General features: G+C 40.2%; 1 protein-coding gene across 8 annotated transcripts in view; it reads left to right on the forward strand.

Moving 5' to 3' along the window:
• Positions 1–21,705, forward strand: part of FAM135B (family with sequence similarity 135 member B) — a 271,906-nt gene that overhangs the window by 175,151 nt on the left and 75,050 nt on the right. Inside the window, exon 2 of one of the 8 annotated variants that reach the window (XM_017746689.1) lies at positions 721–864. The exons of the other annotated variants lie outside the window; for them this stretch is intronic. Within the exon in view, the coding sequence (XP_017602178.1) occupies positions 810–864 (55 nt within the window). The 5' untranslated portion in view covers positions 721–809. The remainder of the gene's footprint in view (positions 1–720; positions 865–21,705) is intronic. 8 annotated transcript variants of the gene reach the window in all.

Raw genomic sequence — 21,705 nt, forward strand, 5'->3', positions numbered from 1 at the left:
AGCTGATTCAGGTACCGATTCTAGAGCTACTAAAATGCTAGATCGCCCGTGCTACCTCTCAAGGCTGCTCGAGGCTTTCTAAGGCATTGAAATACAAGTGCTAGCCGGTATAAAGCTGAAAAGATACCTTCCACAGGAGGGTGGCTTGTTATGTTTTGAAACTGTCCTTGTTGTTTTCAATGTTAAGTTTTAAATCTCTTTTGTTAAAAATAAACAGGTGAAATGTCGGGGTCCCTCCCTCTGCCATGTGGTCCTGGGAGAGGGGCCCTTGGGGAGAGACACGGGGTTTCCCTCGCCCCTGGTCAGCCTCGTTCCCCATTGGTTGTGTTCCCCTGTGCGGGCAAGGACCCTCGGGTCCTGTGATTGTCTCAGTTCCTTGGCAGACCTCCGGCCACGCAGCTGGAGAAATAAACATCTCTCTGAAACATCTATCAAGAATCAGTCCATATATATTTCTTTTCCATGGGCCTCGTTGTTTGAGACGCGTGTTACAGTTATCTGCACTGTAACAAACATTTAGGCATAAGAACTTTTTCTGGAATCAGATTGTCCTTCAAGTGCTTACATTTAAATCTGATGTTTAAATTGAACATACAGGGGGGTGTGATGGTACAGGACTGTGCCTAGATGCACTGGTCAGCCCTGGCACTGGACCATTTGTCCCAGGGGGAAAACCCCAGTTTTGCTTTAGTCTTTGTTGCCTGGTATCCATTTTCACAGAAAGTGAATCTGGTTGGAATGACAGCCTTGAGCCACTTGCTGCCTACAAGACCTGATCTTGCTCCCTCTCTAACAAGAAGATTGAGGGAATGTTTGGGAAGTCAATGGAACTTCAACAAACTGGGCAAGAGGCAGAGGCCCGAGGTGAGTGACACATCAGGTACTTGTGCAACATATTGAAGAATAGGAGAATGATTCAGACTCTCTTCATCCTCTTTAGACTTGCATTCCCTGTTGGTGTGACACCACAGAGCCTGCGGCCAAAGCTGAAACTCAGCACTTCCTTTCCTACAGATTTCACGTGCAGCAGTAATACCTGTATGTTTATATATTTTCTTAAGTACCCTTTTTGCCTTGGGTTTCATACAAAGTTTTCACCCCTTTCATGAATTAAAAGCCTGAGCAGGTATTTACAATTTCCATTGTCTTTGCACTTGCAGAAATGATGGGATGTACTTGAAGCACGATAACAAGCCAAATGCCTCAAACAGGTGCAAGGTTTGGGCAAACCAAACCACATTTTGTTTTTTGATTTCTTCCTTTCTATATCTAGGGTCATGTAAATTTGGGTCTGCTTTCTTGTGCCATGAACAAAAAACTTTCTCCACCCCATAAGTAACCTAATATTTGTGAATACAACCTAATCTGTCAGAAGGAGGCACTGTTTGCGGTAACTGATGTAAAATCCTGTGTATAAAATGCTGATTTATAACTTAAAACTTACAATCAATCCTGTTATCTTAAATAGATCCTGCTTATTTATTAGATAAGCTGCTGCTTAAATAGCTTATCTTGTTTGATAGATTGGGGAAGAATGTTAGGAAAACTCATGGTTTCACCTTGATTTTAAATTATGTAGCTGGTAGGATAAAAATGATGTAATAGGAAACAGGAACTAAGGAAGTTCAAAATTACATACTTGGCTTTTACAAACAGGTGGTAAAAGCTCACATTCTACTGCAGATGATGTGCAACTTACTCTTCCCCTTGCATATCTGTGTGGGAAGTCATAATGAGTAGTAAAATTTGCTACCACAACCCCCTCCACTGGTAAGATTATAAAACTCCCTGAAATTACACAGTGCCCATTTAAATGTTCCTCCGAGGGCTGCATGTAAAGTGGGAGTCCATTGGAGTAGCTGACTCACTACATCTTTCTGTGTCAGAGTAGAAAGTGATAAAATCAGTCTCCAGCAACTCTGGGCCATAATTTTTTTACTCTACTATTGTAGGCTATAACTTCGAGAGATCTGTTTCACAAGAGTATTTTATAATGCTGTAGATAATGTAGAAAGTGTAGCATGACAAGAAAAGTGTGTAACTGAGGGATGGTACTCTATCTTCTGGTTTTTCATCTTAAAGGAATGATATCGCACATTACCTAACAGGCATCAGCTTTTAGTATTAAAAGCTAATACTCAAACAAAAAACAAAGTTAATTAGAAAAATCATACTGGATATAAAAACATTATCCCTTAAGAACAAGAATAAATCTTTCTCATTATGTTAGAAGAAACAGTTATGAAATTGTTACTCATATTTAAGTCCCCGAAAATTATTTCAGGATTTGTTGCTGTTACAAAAGAATCTCAACTGTAAGCATAGTGTAGAGAGATTCCTGTGTTACTGACATTTTGTTTGGTTAAAGAACACACAAAAAATGGAAACATATGTATATGCCCAACAGTCCACATCCAATCCCCTCACTCAAGCCAGTGAATATCAGAAGCAGAATGCCAGGAAAGAACTTACCAGAAACAAAAAACTCTAAGTCTTTGTAGCACTGACCTATGTCTGAGTGGTGTGTGACAGCTGGAGGAATTGAGGACCCATGAGGATTTACCAGTCCTTAATTCCTATGATTGCTGGGCTCTTTTCCCCAGCTCTGATCCCCATATGTGCAATGGGGTTAATTGTAGCTGTATCATACGGGTATTGTGAAAATTAATTACTTAATACAAACAGCTTTGATTTTTTTGGGGATATGTGACAGTGCAGGAGAGTAGATAATTATCTACAGTTTTGAAACATTTAATGGTTAGTTCACATTTTAGGGAGTAAAGCAGTGGATCTAAAGACGGAAATGTTTGACCTACTATTTCTACTACACACTGTGTAATGAGTCGCAGTGATAACAGTAATCTGGGAGTCTGTTAATGTAATTAAAACCACTGACTTTTCTTCTAGGTGGGAGGTTTTTAAATGTGTCTGACGTCCTAAATGGAAGTATGCTGCAACTTCATCATGATGCCATGAAGATTTTTGCCTTTTCTTTTATACCCCTGTTATACCCCTGTTATACCTTTTACAACTTCTGTATTCCTAGTGCTTTTTGCCTACATTCTTGGACTTGTTTGTTCAGCTAGGAGACTAAACATTTTAGAAGCTTCGTAGCTAGGGATCAGTGTGCCCCAGACCCCAAGGTCCTCTCCAGAAAATATTCTGTAAACCAAGATAGAACCATCCAGGGGAAGGTTCCTTGGGGAGGGAGGGCTCACTTGAACCTCTCATTGGGGAATCTTTGATAGATATGCTAATTAGTAAAGCCTATAATGTTATACCCAATGTTGGGGGGGATTAGGAGACACGGGAAGAAGAGAGACACAGAGACACAGGGAAAGACTCAGTGGGGTACATCTCGATGCATATGACCTGGACGTGTACACCTAAGGATCCTTAAGAATAAATACCAAGGTAAAATCCCTTTTCCCCTTCTGACCGTGTATGCCTCTTGATTTTAAGACCAAGAAAAGGCATCAATCATAGCTGCTGTACCACATCCAAAATTAGGAAAATAATTCTGATGGTGAACATATTTTTCCTTGAACCTTTACACATTAACATGTCAGAATTTACTAGTATGCTTCTGGAAAATCTTCAGCAGTGAACGAACTTCTGCTTTTGACAGCCAGCGGCTCTGGAGTTTCATCAGTTCTACGGTCCTTCACGGCAAGAAATAAGGGACAGCATGGCAGAAGGTGTAGGCCCTCAGCACTCCAGTGTGGGTGACACAGGAAGGGAGTGGAGGGAGGCTCTAGGACTTGTTCTCTTATTATGTGTAAAGCAAAATATAAAACTACTTCTTTTACTTGCTCACTAAAACTACTGTCATTCACCTACACTCCAACATGGGAGACTCCTCTGAGAGAGTCTGGTGTGTGATGGACACCTCTGGATCCAGGTCCAGAAGATGAGTCCCATGCTGAGCACAGATGAATGCAGAGCTGCCTTGGAGCTCAGGCTGACACCCCATGGGAGGAGGCTGCACTGCCTCACTTGCTCCAAGACCCTCTATGTCCATCAAAGCTTGGGTGCACAGCTTGTGGATATGAAACAGACACCAGCTGAGATGAGTGTGCAGTTAAGGGTTGTTAAGAGGAAAGGAGTTTTAAAACTCCAACACCAAAAATCACTTCCCCTACCAGCTTAGTTGCATCCCTTCTGCATAGTACATGAGTAGCACAATATATGCAGCCGGATACTACTTCAGTGGAAATTTTTATTTTTAATACCTTTTCTACCTTAGGTCTGCTCTTAGTCAGATGACACCTTCCTGTTTACTGGGCAATGCTCTTCAATTTTCTGGGAAACTTGACTTTAATGCCTGTTGTGTATAGAGGAAGATGCATATTTATGTCTTCAGAAGCATCAGGGCAAACCAATTAAAATGCGGGGGTGAAACTTTTAATTTTAAACACCTGAGATACATTGATTAATGATATTTGGTATTTTCTCATTAACAGCTACTAGGTCTTGCCACTTCTGCGTAACACTTGCCATCTGCACATCTCAGCATGTCTTGTTACTGTGAGTTAACTCAGCTTTGCGGCCAAGCTTTTGTGAGGTAAACAGGAGCTTATGTCTGTACTGCCAAGCACAAAAATATATTGAAGATCTTTAGCCTGGCTCTGTCCTGGTGCATTCTGTGACCTAATAAACACCTTCCCTGAGCTAACTTGCCTCCTGAGAGCCTGCACTTGTGCTAAATGTCTCTTTGTCTACACATTTCACATTACTCATCCTGCCTCTTGCTCTGAGAGAAGTTTGCTGGCTCTTACCTTAAGGAGGATTGGTACCATTCTCTCTTGTGCAATTATTGGTATAATGCCAAATATATTTCCCATAATTTTCACCCCAAAAATACCCACACAAAGTCCTGCACAGATGTTGGCCAATGATGATATCGTTTTGCCTGCAAGCCTTCTCAGGAGATGGAATACCAGATGGTATAACCAGAGGTCAAGTTTTATCCAGGGGAATAATGGAAACTACAGAGTGAGGTCTCTCTGAAACTCCTCTCTTCCCCTGAATAGTATAAGGTTTTCCAACAGTATTGGTGCTTTGGTGAAGGGGAAGGTCTCAGCAAGTTCAGCCAAGTTGTGCTGAGAGTACTTCCAGTCATGGAGACTAATATCATCTCCTGATTTCCTGGATTTGTCTATTTATGTCAGCCCATCTGTTATCGCTCATCTCACACTTCACCTAGAAGCCATTTACGAAGGTGAATATCACTTAGCTCTTTAGGTTTGAGTTTTGCATATGTGGGGACGTTTTCTACCATACCCCTGATAGGTATGAATCATCTCTTGCATCTCTGTCTGCTGGTCTTGGCATTGGATTCCCAATCTCAGGAGGAGGAATGAGAGCTTCTCACATAAACTTAGCAATAATTACAGACTTGGGTAGTCTTGGAGTCAGATTGAGGAGCCTAATGTTGTAGTGCAACTTTCCCTCATAAGTAACACTGGAAGGCCTTCCTTCCCCATTTCTGAAGGATCAGGTTTAGGTTACAGTGATTCCTGCTATTAGGTCTTGATTTCTTGCCTCTGATATTAAAACAAAAATCGACTGAAATTAGTTGCTTGCCTTGCCTGTGACCAAAATGAGACAGATCCCACCCTAAAGATTTTGTTGAAGGCTAGTGGGTGCAACTGAGGGGCAGTGCCGATATGAGGTGGATCTGGAGAATCTCATCAATAGTCTCTCAGAAGTATGTGGAAGTCAGGATTTGAGTTTTCCCCATGTGACATTTTCAAAAATATCAAGGGTTAGTTGCCTCTGTCTTAGGTAGTGGAAAGTAGTGTAATAACTCCATTCAAACACTAATAAAGTAGTATTATATTTGTGGGAGATGAAAAATCTCTGCTACATACAACAGAATAAGGATTTCTGTGTTACTAGACATAATAATATGTGATTGAAAATACACTCACCAGAGTTAAGAGGCTCAAAGCTTAGATTGGAAGAGACTACAAAGGATTTCTGACAGGATCCAAGGAAAGACTGTGTGGTTCTGTACTAGTGTTACACACTGGAAGCAAAAGCAAAGGTATAGACTTCTATAATTAATTTCTCTTGTTTGTGGATTATAATTGGAACACTGTGGGTTTTTTTTATTTTTTTTATTTTTTGTCATTGAATTGAGTTTTAGGTTTTAATGAGACCAAATTAAACTTCAGCTTTGAAGTGTCAGTTTTTGAAAATAAACTTCTTTTTGGTTTTTGATTTCCAATAATAGAAGTTTCTACAACACTAGGAAGAGGGGAAAAGGGAGTTCATACTGTTGCTGAACTGTGAAATGTGACTTCTATTTCCCACTCTCCAATGCTAGGCACTTAGATGAAGGTCTTCAATATCCCTCAAAGGCCTAATTTACATTGACTTAAGTTGAATACTCCTGAGGAAACAGGCCCAAGTCAAGCTCTGCCTCAGTTTCCCTGCTTTAGAAGAGACATGAACAGTACCTGCAATTAGCACTGTGAGGGGTAAAGGTGGAAAATTCACACTGTGAAGATGTAAAGGCCATAAAAATGTTCATGTGATGCATTACCTCCGAGCCATTCAAAAATTTTGGAGGCTTTCATGTCATGTCAAAGAGATTTAATGTAGAATGTTGGTCACTGTTTATGTTGACGGTGCCTGGTTTTGGCAGCACTTAGCTGCAACAGGAAATTGAATGACTACACACAATGAAGGAAGCTCTTTGAATATTATCTAGAAGTGGTATTTCATATTTTTATTGTTGTCCTTTTGGGATGAAGGGGAAAGCCCATTTAAAATTTTCCTCTTTTTTTTTTTTTTTTTTTTTTTTTTTTTTTTTTTTGTCTAGGTAACCAGTTCATTCCCCAGACTGAAATGAAAGTTTTTTTAATGTTTTTCTTCTTTTTAATTGTGAGCCAAATAGAACCAATAGAAGTTATCAGGAACTTCACCTTCATTTACATAATTACTATGTGGAAGGGGAAATTGGCTTATGCAAGGTAGCTGAGACTCATTAGTGACAAGCATCTTTAGGAGAGGGAGGGCTCCTTGCATTAGTGTTCAGCTGAAGGTTGTGGGGGTATCTGAGGAGACGTATTCCCGTTATCCAGCCAGTTAATGAAAACTCCAGTGAATTGAATGGAATTGAGGGTTTGCCTGTTTCTGTGATGTCACTTGCCTGGTGATTGCAAACAAAATCCCGATCACTTGCACAGCAAAAGAAGATGGTGAATACACATTTGGGGAAGTGTAGGAAGAGGTACTTTGTTTTCATATAGGGTGATCATCATAGCACTTAAATAAGTGCTTTGTAGTGTGAGTTGTGATGTAGAATATACTCATAGATAAACAGGATAAAACCCTCTCCTGGATCTTCAGGGCTTTAAGTCCATCAGCAGCCTGGGGAAAAGGGGGAATGCAGACAGATGAGGCAGCCAACCTATTCCTGCACAGAAGTTTGATTGCATTCACTTACACTTCTTGATTCAGATGGCTGCTCCAACATGAAGGACTGGGTAAGATAGTATGTTGGTGGTGATTCTGGACAAATGAGAAATTTTCAAATCCTATTTCACCAAAAAGTTTAAGAAAGAGCAACATCTCTATGGGAATTAGTCATAACATACTTTATACTCCACTGAAAAGATTATTCTCCGCTGACCCAAACCTCACATTTAAGGCACTGATTTTGATATCACTCCCATCTCTGCCAACGTAGCTCAGCACAGGCCAAGGGGACCTCAGCAGCGTCCTTGACTTAAAAGGTCAGAAGTAGAGTTAAGTGAAAAGCTAAAAGAGAAGTAACAGCTGTGACAGGATGAGTTGGTCAAAGTGTCTCTTCTTTTTCACCAGATCCTTGCTGCAAGCCTTGAGACAAACTGAGTGCAAGGTAGACCTTAATATACAACTGCTGCTGAAAGGGAACAGCATGAAGGGAAAAGCCATTCTCAGCTAGGAAGGGTTCAGTCTTACGAAACTTCTTAGATAATTGTAGCAGGAAAGAAACAAAATCATTCTAGTAGGCAGTTTTTGTTTTTTCAGCTCTGCAGGCTTGAGTGGAAAACCATCCCTTTTTGGTATATTTTGAGAGAGTTCCCAGAAGTGACCCAATGGCAAATGACTCGAGAGCGTTCTCAAGCAGGAAAGGCACAGCTGCACTGAAGAAAGAGCTGCCATTCCAGCACAAGCTCTCTTCAGAGGTGCTGACCCAGCTTTACACGAAATCATCTTGAAACTGGTGCACATGCAGTTCTTGCCTGACAGAGCATTTTCTCAAAAAGACATCAAAGTCCATATTAAAAGTATGAAAGAAAACCAGTTGAATCTGAGTAATTTCAGCCAGAGAAATGAAGAAAATGGCAACAAGATTAAATAAACATTTATCAGGTGTTGCTGTTAGTGTGCTTTAAATTATTCATCCAGTTGTAGAAATCAAGATTCAGTCATCTGTTCAGCTGTAATTCTGGCTGATTTAGACACAGTTTCTGCAGGATTCAATTTTGGAAAAGACCTCCTTGCCTTTATACTATGTAGAATTTCAGCTGCAACTAAGAAAAAACAGAGGAAGAATGTTTTTTTTTTTTTCCAAAGAAAAAATAAGCCTTTTATTTTTTTTTTCCAATTACTTAACAGATTACTTTTCCAAAGCTCCTGAATTTCTGAAAACCATCTCTTGCTCCAGAAAGGTCTGCTGACTGAATAATGCTTCAGAGAACTGGGAGACCTTGCCCAGATTTGGGTATAGAGGAGTACTGGGTGATTCTGTATGTATTAATGATCCAGCTTTAGGAACATGAAGCCAGGATTTTAATCCAGTCACTTGTAATTTACTCAAAACCCCAGACCAAGTAACTGATAAAGCTGTAATAGTGGTGTCTACCTTCAAGTTTAGTGCTGAGGTCATTGGAACAGGGTTAGAATTTGGCCCATGGCTTTATGCTGTCCTCAACCCTGTACTTTTTAAAATACATTGAGGAGCACAAAATCCTCTCAAAACACTGGTGTAAACACCTTATCTGACTGTGCTTGTCTCATATTTGAAGTTTATTTAGTTAAGGGGTTTCACAATAGCTCCCACTGTCACCTTCCAGCTCTGATCATTGCTACCAGGGCTGGCTCACAAATAGGTAGAGAGTCAACAGGATGGAAAATCTTGAAAAATCTGTCTGCAAAAAGTTTGTCTTTTTTTTTTTTTTTCTGCATGAAATGTTCCCCTCAAGTCTTTAAATTCCCTTTATTAATTTTGAATAAGTGCAAGCTAACTCTTAGTCTCTTCCCCGTGATTCATATCCATGAGCTCTTACATGATTTCCCATAGCTCTCATTTTCAAGGACAGCTGACCTTGCATGGACATTGGCATGTGGAAAAGCCTTACTCAAAGTGCACTGTAATATTTTTCTGCATCTTAATATCTGTAAAACAAGCTTAACCTAAATCACTATTCCCTGGGTAATGGAAAACAACATCTTGGCTTAAGGCATTTGTAAAAGCACTGAAAAGAGAAGAGACATTGTTTCTACTGAATTTGAATCTTACCCTTCTTTACATGGGTAGTTTCCTAATTAGTTCAATATTGGGCTGGCAGTGTGTCCTGTCATCCAGGAGGGCCAAAGGTATCCTGGAGTGCATCAGGAAAAGTGTGGCCAGCAGGTCGAGGGAGCTGATCCTGCCTCTCTACTCAGCCCTGGTGAGGCCACACCTGGAATATTGTGTCCAGTTCTGGTCTCCAAGGTACGAGAAAGACAAGTGGCTGCTGGAGAGGGTCCAGTGGAGGCCACAAAGATGATGAGGGGTCTGGAGCTTCTTTCTTAGAGGAGAGACTGCAGGAGCTGGGCTTTTTTAGTGTGAAGAGAAGACTGAGACTCAATACAATCAAATATCTCCAAGGTGGGTACCAGGAGGATGGTACCACACTCTTCTTTGGTGGCCAGTGACAGGATGAGGAGCAACGGCCATAAACTAAAACACAGGAAGTTCCACCTCAGCATGAGGAAGAGCTTCTTGACATTGAGGGTGGCAGAGAACTGGAACAGGATGCCCAGAAAGGTCATGGAGTCTCTGTGGAGACATTCAAAACCCGCCTTGATGAGTTCCTGTGCAACCTGCTCCGGGTAACCCTGCCTTGGGGGAGTGGACTAGATGATCTCCAGAGGTCCCTTCCAACCCTAACAATTCTGTGATCCTGCAATTCTGGGAATATTTTCTACTTAGGATCTCCAGTATTTGTTCTTCTCTCAGACCTTCCTACCATTGAATTCTCTAACTACAGCAGCAGAAATGATAATTTTTTCCCAAAGTTGTCATTTTAATATATACTATTCCTACTATCATTCTTTGGGAAAGAGTTTAAAAACTAGGAAGGGAGCTAGCTGCAAGCAGCTGCAACACAGTCTCTCCTGTTGTCTTCTGTAAACTTTGTAAGAAGGTATAATGCCTCCAGGAAATGGACTTCAATTTAAACCTTGCAAATCATGTCCTGAATATTTTCAGCTTAAACTTGTCTCCATGGGCTGCACTTGGAATCGTCACTCTCAAAATTATTGGGAATGTTGATGGATAAATTTAGACAAAGAAAAGTATGATTGTCACTAGGCAAAAATATCTAAGGAAATATTGGCACAATTTATCCTGTGTGGGAGCCATAAAGGACTTGCATTCCAGGCTCAGCAGTATTTCTCAGCCAAGGTAGATACAGCAGCTGAAAGCAGTGTGGTAAATACTGAAGTAACATTCAGCTCTCCAAGTGCAAACTGGTTAAATGGGAGACAAAGCAAAGGAGAAGTTAATAGGTGGGAAACTGAGGCACAGAGCTGCCTCATTATTTGTTCCGTGTCTCTCAAGAGGATAGCACAGGGATCCAGATCTCTCTGGAGATCTGGGTGCTTTGAGATCCCTTCCAACCCAAACCATTCTATGAGTTCCTTCCCAGCTTTGCCATTGATTTTCAGGATTAACTTGAGCAGCTGAGCATAACTTTGTGCAAGATTACTGTCTATAGTGGCTATAAGGCCTTTTTTACATCTTTGTTTCACTTGGAGAGGTAAAGGCATTTAAAATTTTGAATGCAGGGTAAGTCATATGAGATATTTTGGATCAACAGGATTTAGCCCATTTCAATTATTTCAATTCAAAGTCTTAGATGTTTTTTTTTTTTGTGGAAGGCAGGTGGGATTAGGGTCAAGGCACTTTATTTTATGGTGATTACTCCATTTAAGAACTCACTGCAGAACTATGATGTGTATGCAAAGTTTATGCCAAATAAAACCCAGACTGCTCAGAAAGAAATAACAGATCCTTTTCCTGAGTGACCCTTAACTCAGACTGAAGGCAATGAATGGTCTTACAAGAAAACAATCCAAAGAAAGAGAACAGCTAATGATACTTTTGGCACATCACAGGAAAGGAGAAAAGTAATGCAGTTTAGTGAAAACCTAGACAGAAACCCAAATGGCTCTTGCCTGACATGCTTTGACAAAGAAGGATCAGTCTCTTGCTGATTTATATCTGTGTGATACAGACAAAGATTGAGGATTTCAACTGAGATAATGTACGTAACAAAAAGAGTTAAAAAAAAATTAAAAGTAAAAAATTACCAATGCAGTGACTGAGGTTTATGGAATCTAATTGGAGAAACAATGGAGAAGCAAATAAATAAGAAAAAACCAAACTATTGTATTTTTGTACTGAGCTGTATAGACAGCAATTAAATCACTAATCAGGCAAGAGCTGGCTGACCTAGGAAAGGAGCAATTTCATGTCTCAGCTGAATAAGAAGTTAAAATATCTGCTCAAAGGCATATTTAAGGATACAAAACAAACAGAAGAACATTCTGGGTTTCAATTAAATTTATGGCTTATGGAAACAGTTCCTGCGATAGGTTAGCAACATGGTTTACTTATTTGGAAGCTACTTCAGAAGGATATTTGCTTTACTTTTAAAAGAAATTGTTTCACACCAAAAGGAAATAAAAATCGTTTTTGTGTGTGTGTGGGTTAGTATTTAGGAGAAATTTTTACTCCTTTAGCCTCTTTAGAAAGCACATAAAACAGTCTTTATAGAGTTTTGCTTGAGTATCTAGGTATCTGACACCTGTCAGCTTCAAGGTTGTGATGACACTTGTGCTGAAAACATGAGGACTTGACACAACTTACCTGTGTTCTGACTCTGCCAGTCTCCATCACATTCACTGCCTTTCTGGAGGCTTGAGACACCTTGAGAAACCACTGCTGTACATGTGAAATGTCTCCAGAACAAGGAATGTATTGTAATTTTTAGAAGGAATTTGCATCAGAAGAGCAACATCTAATTTAGAGCACATTATCTTGACCTGGGAACTTGTAGAGTTCTTCCAGCTTTTTATGGGCATGTGAGGAGCCGGATGTGTTTCTACCCTTTCTCCCATTGTATAAAAATACCAAATCTAGTGATCAGAATCAGAGACCACCTGGGAAGTAGGATCAGGTCTCTCATGAATGAGCAAGGGATCTGTACAGGTGCAGTGGAATGTGGAGGAAAAACATCATATGGAGGTATCCCTTTGCAGATGTGGGTGTGACAAACTCACCTTGGACATCACACTGTACATTGAACTGGCAGAATGAAAGATCCTCAGCTGCAGCAGAAGCAGCTACAGCTGAGAGATCAGGTTTCTTGTATCTAAATTAACTCTGAGGATTAATCATAGAGAAGATATGAAATACCTCATTACTGGTATTGTCCACAGAGAGAAAAAAATCTGTAGGGCCTTGAAGCCTTTTTTGTGTATTTAGTGATCCAGAGTTGGTGGCTTCTTCCAGTGGAAGTCTGAAGTCCTTCACTCTGAATCCTCAGGGTTTTATTTTAGAGTGTAATATTAGGAACTACATCCTACCTCTGACAAATCAGATTTATTCTCATATATTTTATTAGACTGTCACAAAATGTTTTACATGTTCAATACAAAGTAATTTACCCTCTGAGTAAAGTGCAACTGGCCAAAGTCCTGAAGATAAAAGCTTGGTGAATGTACAACTTCCATCTATCACCTTCTTGAACACAGGAGGCATTGAAAAAGCACATTAGGAAGCATTTAGTTCCCAATCTGTACCATTAAAAGAGGACTTGACGGTGTTACAGACACATCAGGGAAATCTTTAATTTCCAGTTTCACTTAAGATCTGGGATTTTAACTCAGGACCTTTTTTTCTGAATCTGTAGCTGTTGTGTTGGTGACATGGTGCCAGATACACTGTGAGACACTGGGGGAATAACCAGTGGATTAATGCAATATATATGCTTGTCTGTAAAGTACAGATAGTCACACTTTTATATATGCATTTCAACTCTTACATTTCTGGACCTCTAAACATTTGTGGTTTCCCAGCTGCCAAAGCATTATGTGAATAGTGGTGAGAAAAGTGGAAGAGAATCTTACCACTGGTAGCCAGAGGAAAAGACTAGTTGGAATGAAATTCTGGAAGTGATTTCTTTCTTCTGCACCACTCATTCACACAAGGAGGTTTTGGTGATTATAATGGGAAATAACTCTCTACCTGATGGGTGGAATGAATTAAAACCATATTATTTTAATTTCTCTTTCATTTTGTTTTCTTTTATTAATCTTAATTTCTGCTAGAATAGATCTTAACTTCCTGGAAGGTCAGTACAACAGTCTGAAATTGCCAGAGTCCTGTGATGCTGAAAGAGCTATTTAGTGTTTGGGGTTTTTAAAAGGCACTTCAACTCTTCATTTGCCATATTTAGGACTGGATTAATTTTTATCCTTCAGTGTTTTCACATTACACAGCAATGCAGAATAACATTGACACTGGAGGCAGTTATTCTGCATTTGCCTGAATGGTACAAATTGACATTTATACAAATGGACATTTATACAAATGCTCATTGGACATGAAAGTGAAGTCTTGCCCTTTTTGAGCTCATTAGGACATATATTGTTCTCTAAATAGGCTAGAATCTCTCTTCCAGAATTTAATTTTAGTATTGGATCTATCTTTGCTCCAGTTCTTCAGTGCTAAAAGCCAGGTGATTTTGTGACAGGGTTGTTTCTTTCCTCTCTTTCACTCACTGCAGCAGCACAGGGGCAGTGAAGGAAAACCCAAATCACCAAGAGCTCTGCTACAGAATGTGTCAGTGGGTATTTATTAGACACAGTCATTTTCTGTCCCAAACTCACCCCAATGTGCTTGGTGGCAGATGTGCTTTGGCTCTTACTACTTCCCCAGCTTCTTACGAATAACTCCCATGTCTTAACACAGACATGAGTGTGACAGCTGTAACTGCTGTGTACCTGAGTCCAGAAAACCAGAGAAAGGCAACCCTCTTGGAGCCTGATTTGGAGGGATTTTTATCAAGGAGAAATGAAAATTCCAGCTGAAGTTTGCAACAGTTGCCACTATTTGATTAGTATTTGTGGAGACCTATAATTAGCACTTATTTAAGAAGGCATATGGCTCCAACAGATGGTAAGGGAAAAAAAGAAAGTTAGATAAACGGGGATATTTGCACTAGGTTTTCTGATCTTCTTTGCTTGTATTTTGCAGCACAGTGCTTGCTTAGTTTCTGGCAAGACGGCTCTGACATACTGTTCATATGAAGAATACTTACATGTCTTAATTTTCTCTAAAAATACCAAAATAGTGTGACCTGCAAGTATTTAAGAATTCCAACAATAGTAGAAGACTTGAGATGACAAGGAAACTTAGAAAATCTGTTCTTTTTTTGTAAGGATTCTGAGCAAGAACCAGCTCTGCTTGTGAGGTTAGTGGGAATTTCAGATAGTAAAGGCCAAGGAACAAGACAGCATGAGGATGGGTGGGTGAGGGAGATGGTCATCCATGAGATAGATTTGGGTTATGTTTATGGCAGTACCAACCAGGATGTTGTATGCTGTAGAGATCACTCCAATTACAGGTAGGTGGATTACAACTAGTCCAAACAGATTTGAAATGCTTTGGGGAGACCTCATTGCAGCCTTCCAGTACTTAAAAGAGAGAGAGAGAGAGAGAGACTTTTTACACACATAGAGATAGGACAAGGGCAACAGTTTTAATCTAAAAGATGAGAGATTTAGATTAGATGTTAGGAAGAAATACTTTCTTTCCTGTGAGGGTGGTGAGGCTCTGGTACAGGCTGCACAGAGAAGTTGTGGATGCCACATCCCTGGAGATGTTCAAGGCCAGGTTGGATGGAGTTGAAGCAACCTGGAATAGTGGAAGCTGTCCCTGCCCATGGCAGGGGGTTGGAACTAAAGGGTCTTTAAGATCTCTACCACCCCAAACCATTCTGTGATTTTGTGATTATTTTATGATACTCTCTCTACCTGTTTATTGTCACCCTCCCTGTTCACCACTGTTTAATTGACTGTGTGATTTCTTCCAAGTGGCTCCAGGGCAAGACATGTAGCTGGGTTCAAACTGCCTTCTGCTGGGATTTACCAACAGCCGGTTTTCCACAGAGGCATATTCAGAGAGATCACATGAACTGCTGACACCACATGGCAGTGTGGGCAGCAACATAAGGTTCGTGGGCAGGAAAGTTTCAAAATGTTCACAGATCATTCTCAAGTGAGTGCCTTGCAGTGCCCTCTCTCCGTCTGTGCACGAGTGACCTGGGAGAATGAACCCATCTGCCTTTAAAGGTATCATCTGCCTCTGGGATTTTCCTGTGTGGAAACACAAGTATAAAGGCTATGACAGGCTTCTTGTGGCCATGAATTAGGCTAAAATAGAAATGTTTAAGTGTGCACTGTTATTTATAAAGAAATATTTACAGTAAAGCTCTTTTTACAGCTGAAGAGCATCTCTTTCATTAAAGCAAAACTTAGCAGAATCCTGCTTTTCCATTTATCTGAATAGCAGCATAATAATACTGCTTTTCCCAGATAGCAAGAGAGATTCAAGAAGTTGCCAGCATTTGAGTAATTATCTAATTTCCAGTGCTGTAGTCATAAAGACATTAAAGAGGCTAGATCTGAAGCTAGATCTGTTTTCCATATGGATTTTTCCTGACTGTATAAGCATTCCCTATTTATTTTAGATCTCTGACACAGTGCTCATGAAACTGCAGAGAGCTAATTCTAGAGAGAGCTGGTTGCAAAACTGAAGATGTCCTTCTAAAAGGCCAGGAGTTGTAATTTTATATTTAGAATTTAAAAAAAGTATTACTTTCTTTGTTCTCTGCCTTGCACTGGGGATAGGAAGCAATGTAATGTTTTCAGCAGCAGCGTGTAGTGACTGAATTGTCACAGGTCCTCCTTCCTTACTTTGAAAAAGTAGTAACTAATATTACTTTTATGGGCTGCAGAATAGAGGATAGAGTTCATGTAAATCCTGTCTCTGCTCTTCCTTTGTCAAACCCAGAAGTTAAACTATACTAAAAGAAAAACGTACAGAGGGGTATAAGTGTGTTGTTTCCCCTGAAATTCTCATCATTCTGTAGCCAAGACCTATAGGTTTAAAAACAAAAGTTGTGTAGGATAAAATTTGCTCTGCAGGAGGTTTTAATGTGTTTCCTTTGGAGAAACAAATTTTTCACTTTTCATTTAAGTCTCACTCCTTGTTGTGTGGAGAAATCTAACACTATTAAAAGTTATTCATAGTAAGATAGTAAACTTTAAAATAAACCAAAGAATGAATTCCAAGGCTTTCTTCATGCTTCTAGTACCTGTTGGAAGCAGAGCTAGAAAGTAATGTGAAGTGAGGTAATGAAGGATTTTTTAACTTTCCTTTTCTAGCCTCTCCAATGCAAACTGTCTTTCACTCATGGCTTTCAAGGTATCCTCCTATCAGAGGAGCATTCCCTCATGCACTAGTTCTTCATTAAGGGCTGTGCTATGAGGAATTTATATGTTTTCAAGCCTTGAAAAAATAAATATGAACAAACCTCCATTACTTCTCAGAGGTTAATACTGCTGGGCAAATCTGGGTTTGCAGACTAGGGTGCTTACCATCCTTGAAAAGGTTGTTGGTTGATATTCATTCCTTCTTTGGCAGGTAGAGACATCATGAGGAAGCACAATTAAAAATGTAATTATGGAAAGATTCTAGGTGGCTAGATTGGGGCACTCCAGTCACTGACATGGCAAACAGAATGCAGAGGGCATACGAACCAGCCAATTCTATTGCTTTGCAAACAGCAAGGGCTCATGTTACTCTGGTGGCTCTGGGAAAACCATTCATCATCAAGTTGCAGCTACACCAAGACTTTGCCATTTCAGAGTCTCTCCCTGGCAGAAATCAGAGGTTGAGATATGCATGTGTCATTGTTTGCTCCATGGGAGAGTTATTGATACAGAACAATCATGAAACTTCTCAAACCATTTTTATAGCAGTTAAAAAAATGAGTGGAGGGTTCAAATAAAGGAACTTTGAAGGAAATTGATATAATTTAGGCATGATGAAAGCAGAGAAATTATGCTATAAATGCTCAGAGTTGAGAAATGTGTAATTTGGATTACCTGGAGAAAACAATTGGGATAATTGACCACTGGAGTTTGGGAGGAGTGCTACTCTATCTGGTGTGTGTATTAGGATCACAGAAAGTTCAGGGGAACAGTTCTGACCTTCAGAATATTATCACCACCTTCCATTACTTTTCCCTAGAAATGTTTCCCTCTCCTCACAGTAATGGGAGTGGTGTGAGGGTTCTCTTGGGGGAAATGACACAAATGAGAATATTTGAAAATCAGGAAAATTTGAGTCCCTGTCACAGCTTTGCACCAGCTGAGGGATGCTGCCAGTCTGGCCAGCAGCACTTTCAGCTGATGCACCAGTGGGGATTTCAAGTAGAAATGTCAATTGTTCTGGCATATCACACTCCTTCAAAACACAAATAGCACAACAGTCAACAGAAGATGATTATCATTATCAACTTCATCAAATTATACCTACTGCCAACACTCAAAGCTATGGTTAAGTGGGTTTGATCAGTGGGTTTGACACATATTTCTGTATAAGGCTAAGGTTTCTGATGGTGTCCTTCAGGTTACAGTGCTTTTTCTAAAAGATGTTCAAACACTTTCTTATCCATTGCTTACTTCTTTCTCCATTCTTCTCATCCTCTCCTCTCCTCTCCTCTCCTCTCATCTGCCTCTGACATCCACCAACCCAACCCACCTCAGTGCCTTTGTCCTGGCAGTGGTCAGATTAATATGGTTTCTATTCTCACTAAATTAGGTTGTAAATATGTAACAAAATTGTTTACAGGTCAACTATCCATCAATTCCTTTCTTGTAAGATTATCTGGAAAGAATTTTTCAGGGGCCTCCAGGATCTAAATAACCTCTCTCTGAATCTTTAAAGAGATGAGTAATTTCTGTATGATGTGCTGCAATAATATTTAGAAACCTCCATCTATAGAAACTCCCAGATGGGAAAGTTAAGTTAGGTAGATTAGAGTGTATATGGGGAAGCTTGGAAGATTGCATATGGAGAGAGTGGGAAATCAGGACATGATATAGTGGCTGGTCTGTGCAAGTACCCTGTGTATGAAAGCATCCACAACTGCAAAGAGCCTTTTTCCCTTCCTTTTTAAAAATGCCATTCTTCAGTAACCTGTGAAGGAATTTTTAGGAATGATGGTGGGATGGCATGGTAAGAATAGTAAGAGAAGGATGCATAAACAGGCTTTTCTCATTCTCTGAATGCCTGTGGAGCACAACTCTCCTCTTCATACTTACCATGTTTCTCACAGCCCTGAGAGCTCTTTTGCTTTCCAGATAAATTAAAGAACTATTCAACCCAAAGACAAGCAGTAAATGGAATAGACATTTAGGAAGAGGAGACAGGAAAACAGGATTCCTTCTAGCTTAAGGAATACTGTACGTGTCCCAAATAAATCTCCTGACAGGTAAATTTACTGATCAAAAATTCACTACCACAAAATTAGAGTTCTTTTCTGTATTCACCAAAGCTCAAGCCTTTGAAACTGTAGAATAAATGCAGGTCAGTAGACTCCTAGCTCCAGGTCTCACCTGGGAATGGGAGCTCCCAGCAGTGTCTACTGATTGTGCCTGTCTCCTTTGGGCTGCCTGTGAGTGCTGAGACGTTTGCTGAAGTTGTGCTAGAAATAGATGTGGGAAAACCTATGGTTCTGATCTTCTGTCTCACACCCTCCTCTGCCAAAGGACAAGGCGCTTGTATGAACACAGGGATGCACCTGCTGTGTCTTCTGCCAGCAACCCTCTCTGAATGGTGGCAGCTGTGACAAATGCCAGCCTTAGTGCCACTGTCTGTCAGCAGACACGCCTAGGGTTTAGAGAGACATAAGTTTCAGAAGGAATCCCAGGAATAGGGGAAGTTTGGAAAAGGTTCTGGGATGATGGTGCTTTCATGGAGTAGGCTAAGGAAGGATATGTTTGTAGCAGCAACCACTTCTAGTTAGTGCAAGAAGCTCAAGCAAAGTGATGCAGCCTGGTCCCTGTCTGTACCTTAAAGCACAGAATTCACCAGTAGGTGCTGCAGCCTGAAGGAAAACATCTGTAGAGATGTTGTCATTCCCCTTTGATTTGAGAGGCAGGATCCCTGCATTGCTGTCAGCACTGCCCAGAAAATCTGAGGAAATTCGTGCTGCAGCCTTAGGTCATACTCTAAGAGGGAAGAAACTGCCTGTGGCCGTTTGAGTAGGCAGGGATGGATGAGTTTAGGGGAGGATTAGTCACTCATCTGCTGTAGTTCTCTGCCAGATGTCTGCAAAGTAGGTCTCCCTGCTTAAACCAGTGATTTTTGGCCCTGTAACATCATACTCTGATTTGAGGCAGCCCCAAACACTGTAGTGTGTCATTGGCTTTGACCTTTCCAACAAGAGAAATGACTCCTTATGCCACCTTTCAAATCCAGCTCCTAAAGCAATTACACATGAGGAGTGGTCTGCTCAGGAGTGTGTTTGAAAAGAAAATGAGATTAAGCTTTCCATCTGAGAAGAGTGCCAGTATATCAATATCCAAATCAAATAACATAAAGTTTCCTTTGTCTGCCAGCTAGGAGTAAGAATGCATTATACCTCTAATATGATTTTTGCAGTGTCTGTAATATCATGAGGTTTAAATTAAAATAAATATGGCTGCATGCTTTTGAAGAGCTAATCAGGCTGAAACATTCTAGCCTAACTGGTGTAGCACATGAAAATAAATGTTTATTTATCTAGGCTGCCTGGATTTATGCATAACTATTGTGCAGGATGGGTGATGGGAAGAGCAATAGCAGGAAGAAATACTTGGGCTGCTCCTGGGTGTGCTTGATAAAAGTCAGTAATAGGAAAATTATTTTAATATAGCCTGGATGACATCACTATGCTTCTGCTAATTAATTAGCTCAAGTCCTATTGGTCTTATTGGCATTTAGTCAATTTTGCCCCATATTATGTGTTTGTTTGTTTGTTTGTTTGTCTTTTTTGAGATATTTCTGTGTCCATGCTGTTCCAGTTCCAGCAGACTGGCACCACAAAATTAATCATTATAATGGCAAAACTCCATTCACTTGTATACTTGTCTTCAGTACCTTTTTCTTTGGGTTTTTTGGTTGTTTTGAAGTCCTTTCTATTCTTCTATTTTTATTGCCTCTAACCAAAATTTATCTCATAAAATATTTAATCCTCTGTCAGTTTTGACTCACTGACCTATGACTGCAAATTATGTACAAACCTCAGCAGAATAGACTTGTCCTGATTTGAAACTCCTGACAAACCAGCAGCCCCTGGACTTTTATCTCACCACAGCTGGTGGATCCAAAACAATTCTTCAAAGGGGAAAATTCCCAGAAGTACCTTCTGAAAAACTATACTTTCTAAAAAGCATGTGCCTTCTGACTTCCTGATGATGATCACAGATCTGTCTCTCTCTGAAGGACTGGTTCAGGTACACCTTTTTTTAAGCACCCCTTGTCAGGAGAGTTTGAAAATACCTTTTGCTAAAGGATTATATTTCAAAAACTCAGATTCCTACAGGAAAGGGACAAAACCAGCTCTAAGTAAATGTTTCAGACCTTTGTTGCTCTGGGGTTACAAAAGTAGAATTAGCAGGGGATTCTGATTACCAGCCAAGACACACCTTGGAAGTGCCTAGCTCTGGTGCCCAGTTGTTCATTTAAAAGTCACACCATCATTGCAGGCTCCTCTGGAAGGGATTCACTGTAGTACAAATTGTTGCCTCCAATGTGGGTTTGTACAACTCAGCAAGTCACAGTTTTACTGAAAGGGGAATTGCTCAACAAGCAGTAGACTTGAAGCAAAAATTTGGCTCAGTATAAAGCATGAACTTATTTTTTTTTTTAATGATATCCTAAATTCCACATTGTAACCAAAATAAAATACATACACTGGAGGCACCTGGAAGTTAGGAAGGCTAAATCCCATCTGAGTTTATTTGATGTTTATTTGTGATGATGTGATACATCAGCACACAGGTGAAGCTATTGGCTGAATTTGATGTGGAGAAGCTACAGGGTTTTGGTTCTTGAGTTCCTCAGATTTATCTCAGTTTTGTGGACCAAATTGGCATCTCTCACATGTGCCAAGGACCTGAAGGATTACAAAGGCATCTTGAAAACAAAGACTATGTTTTTATGTTTCTGTATTTTAACAAGATGTCTCTGCACTTCCAGTTTCTACATTCAAGAGCTGCTATTGATTATGGTCCCCCCTCCCAGGTAGTAACTTCTGGGAGAAGAGAGATGACAAGAAAACTCCCTCTTCTGAAAGATGCCCATTGCAGATAAAAGATGAAGTT

The sequence above is a fragment of the Corvus brachyrhynchos genome, unplaced genomic scaffold, assembly GCF_000691975.1.
Source record: "Corvus brachyrhynchos isolate BGI_N302 unplaced genomic scaffold, ASM69197v1 scaffold89, whole genome shotgun sequence".
NCBI classification, from domain to species: domain Eukaryota; kingdom Metazoa; phylum Chordata; class Aves; order Passeriformes; family Corvidae; genus Corvus; species Corvus brachyrhynchos.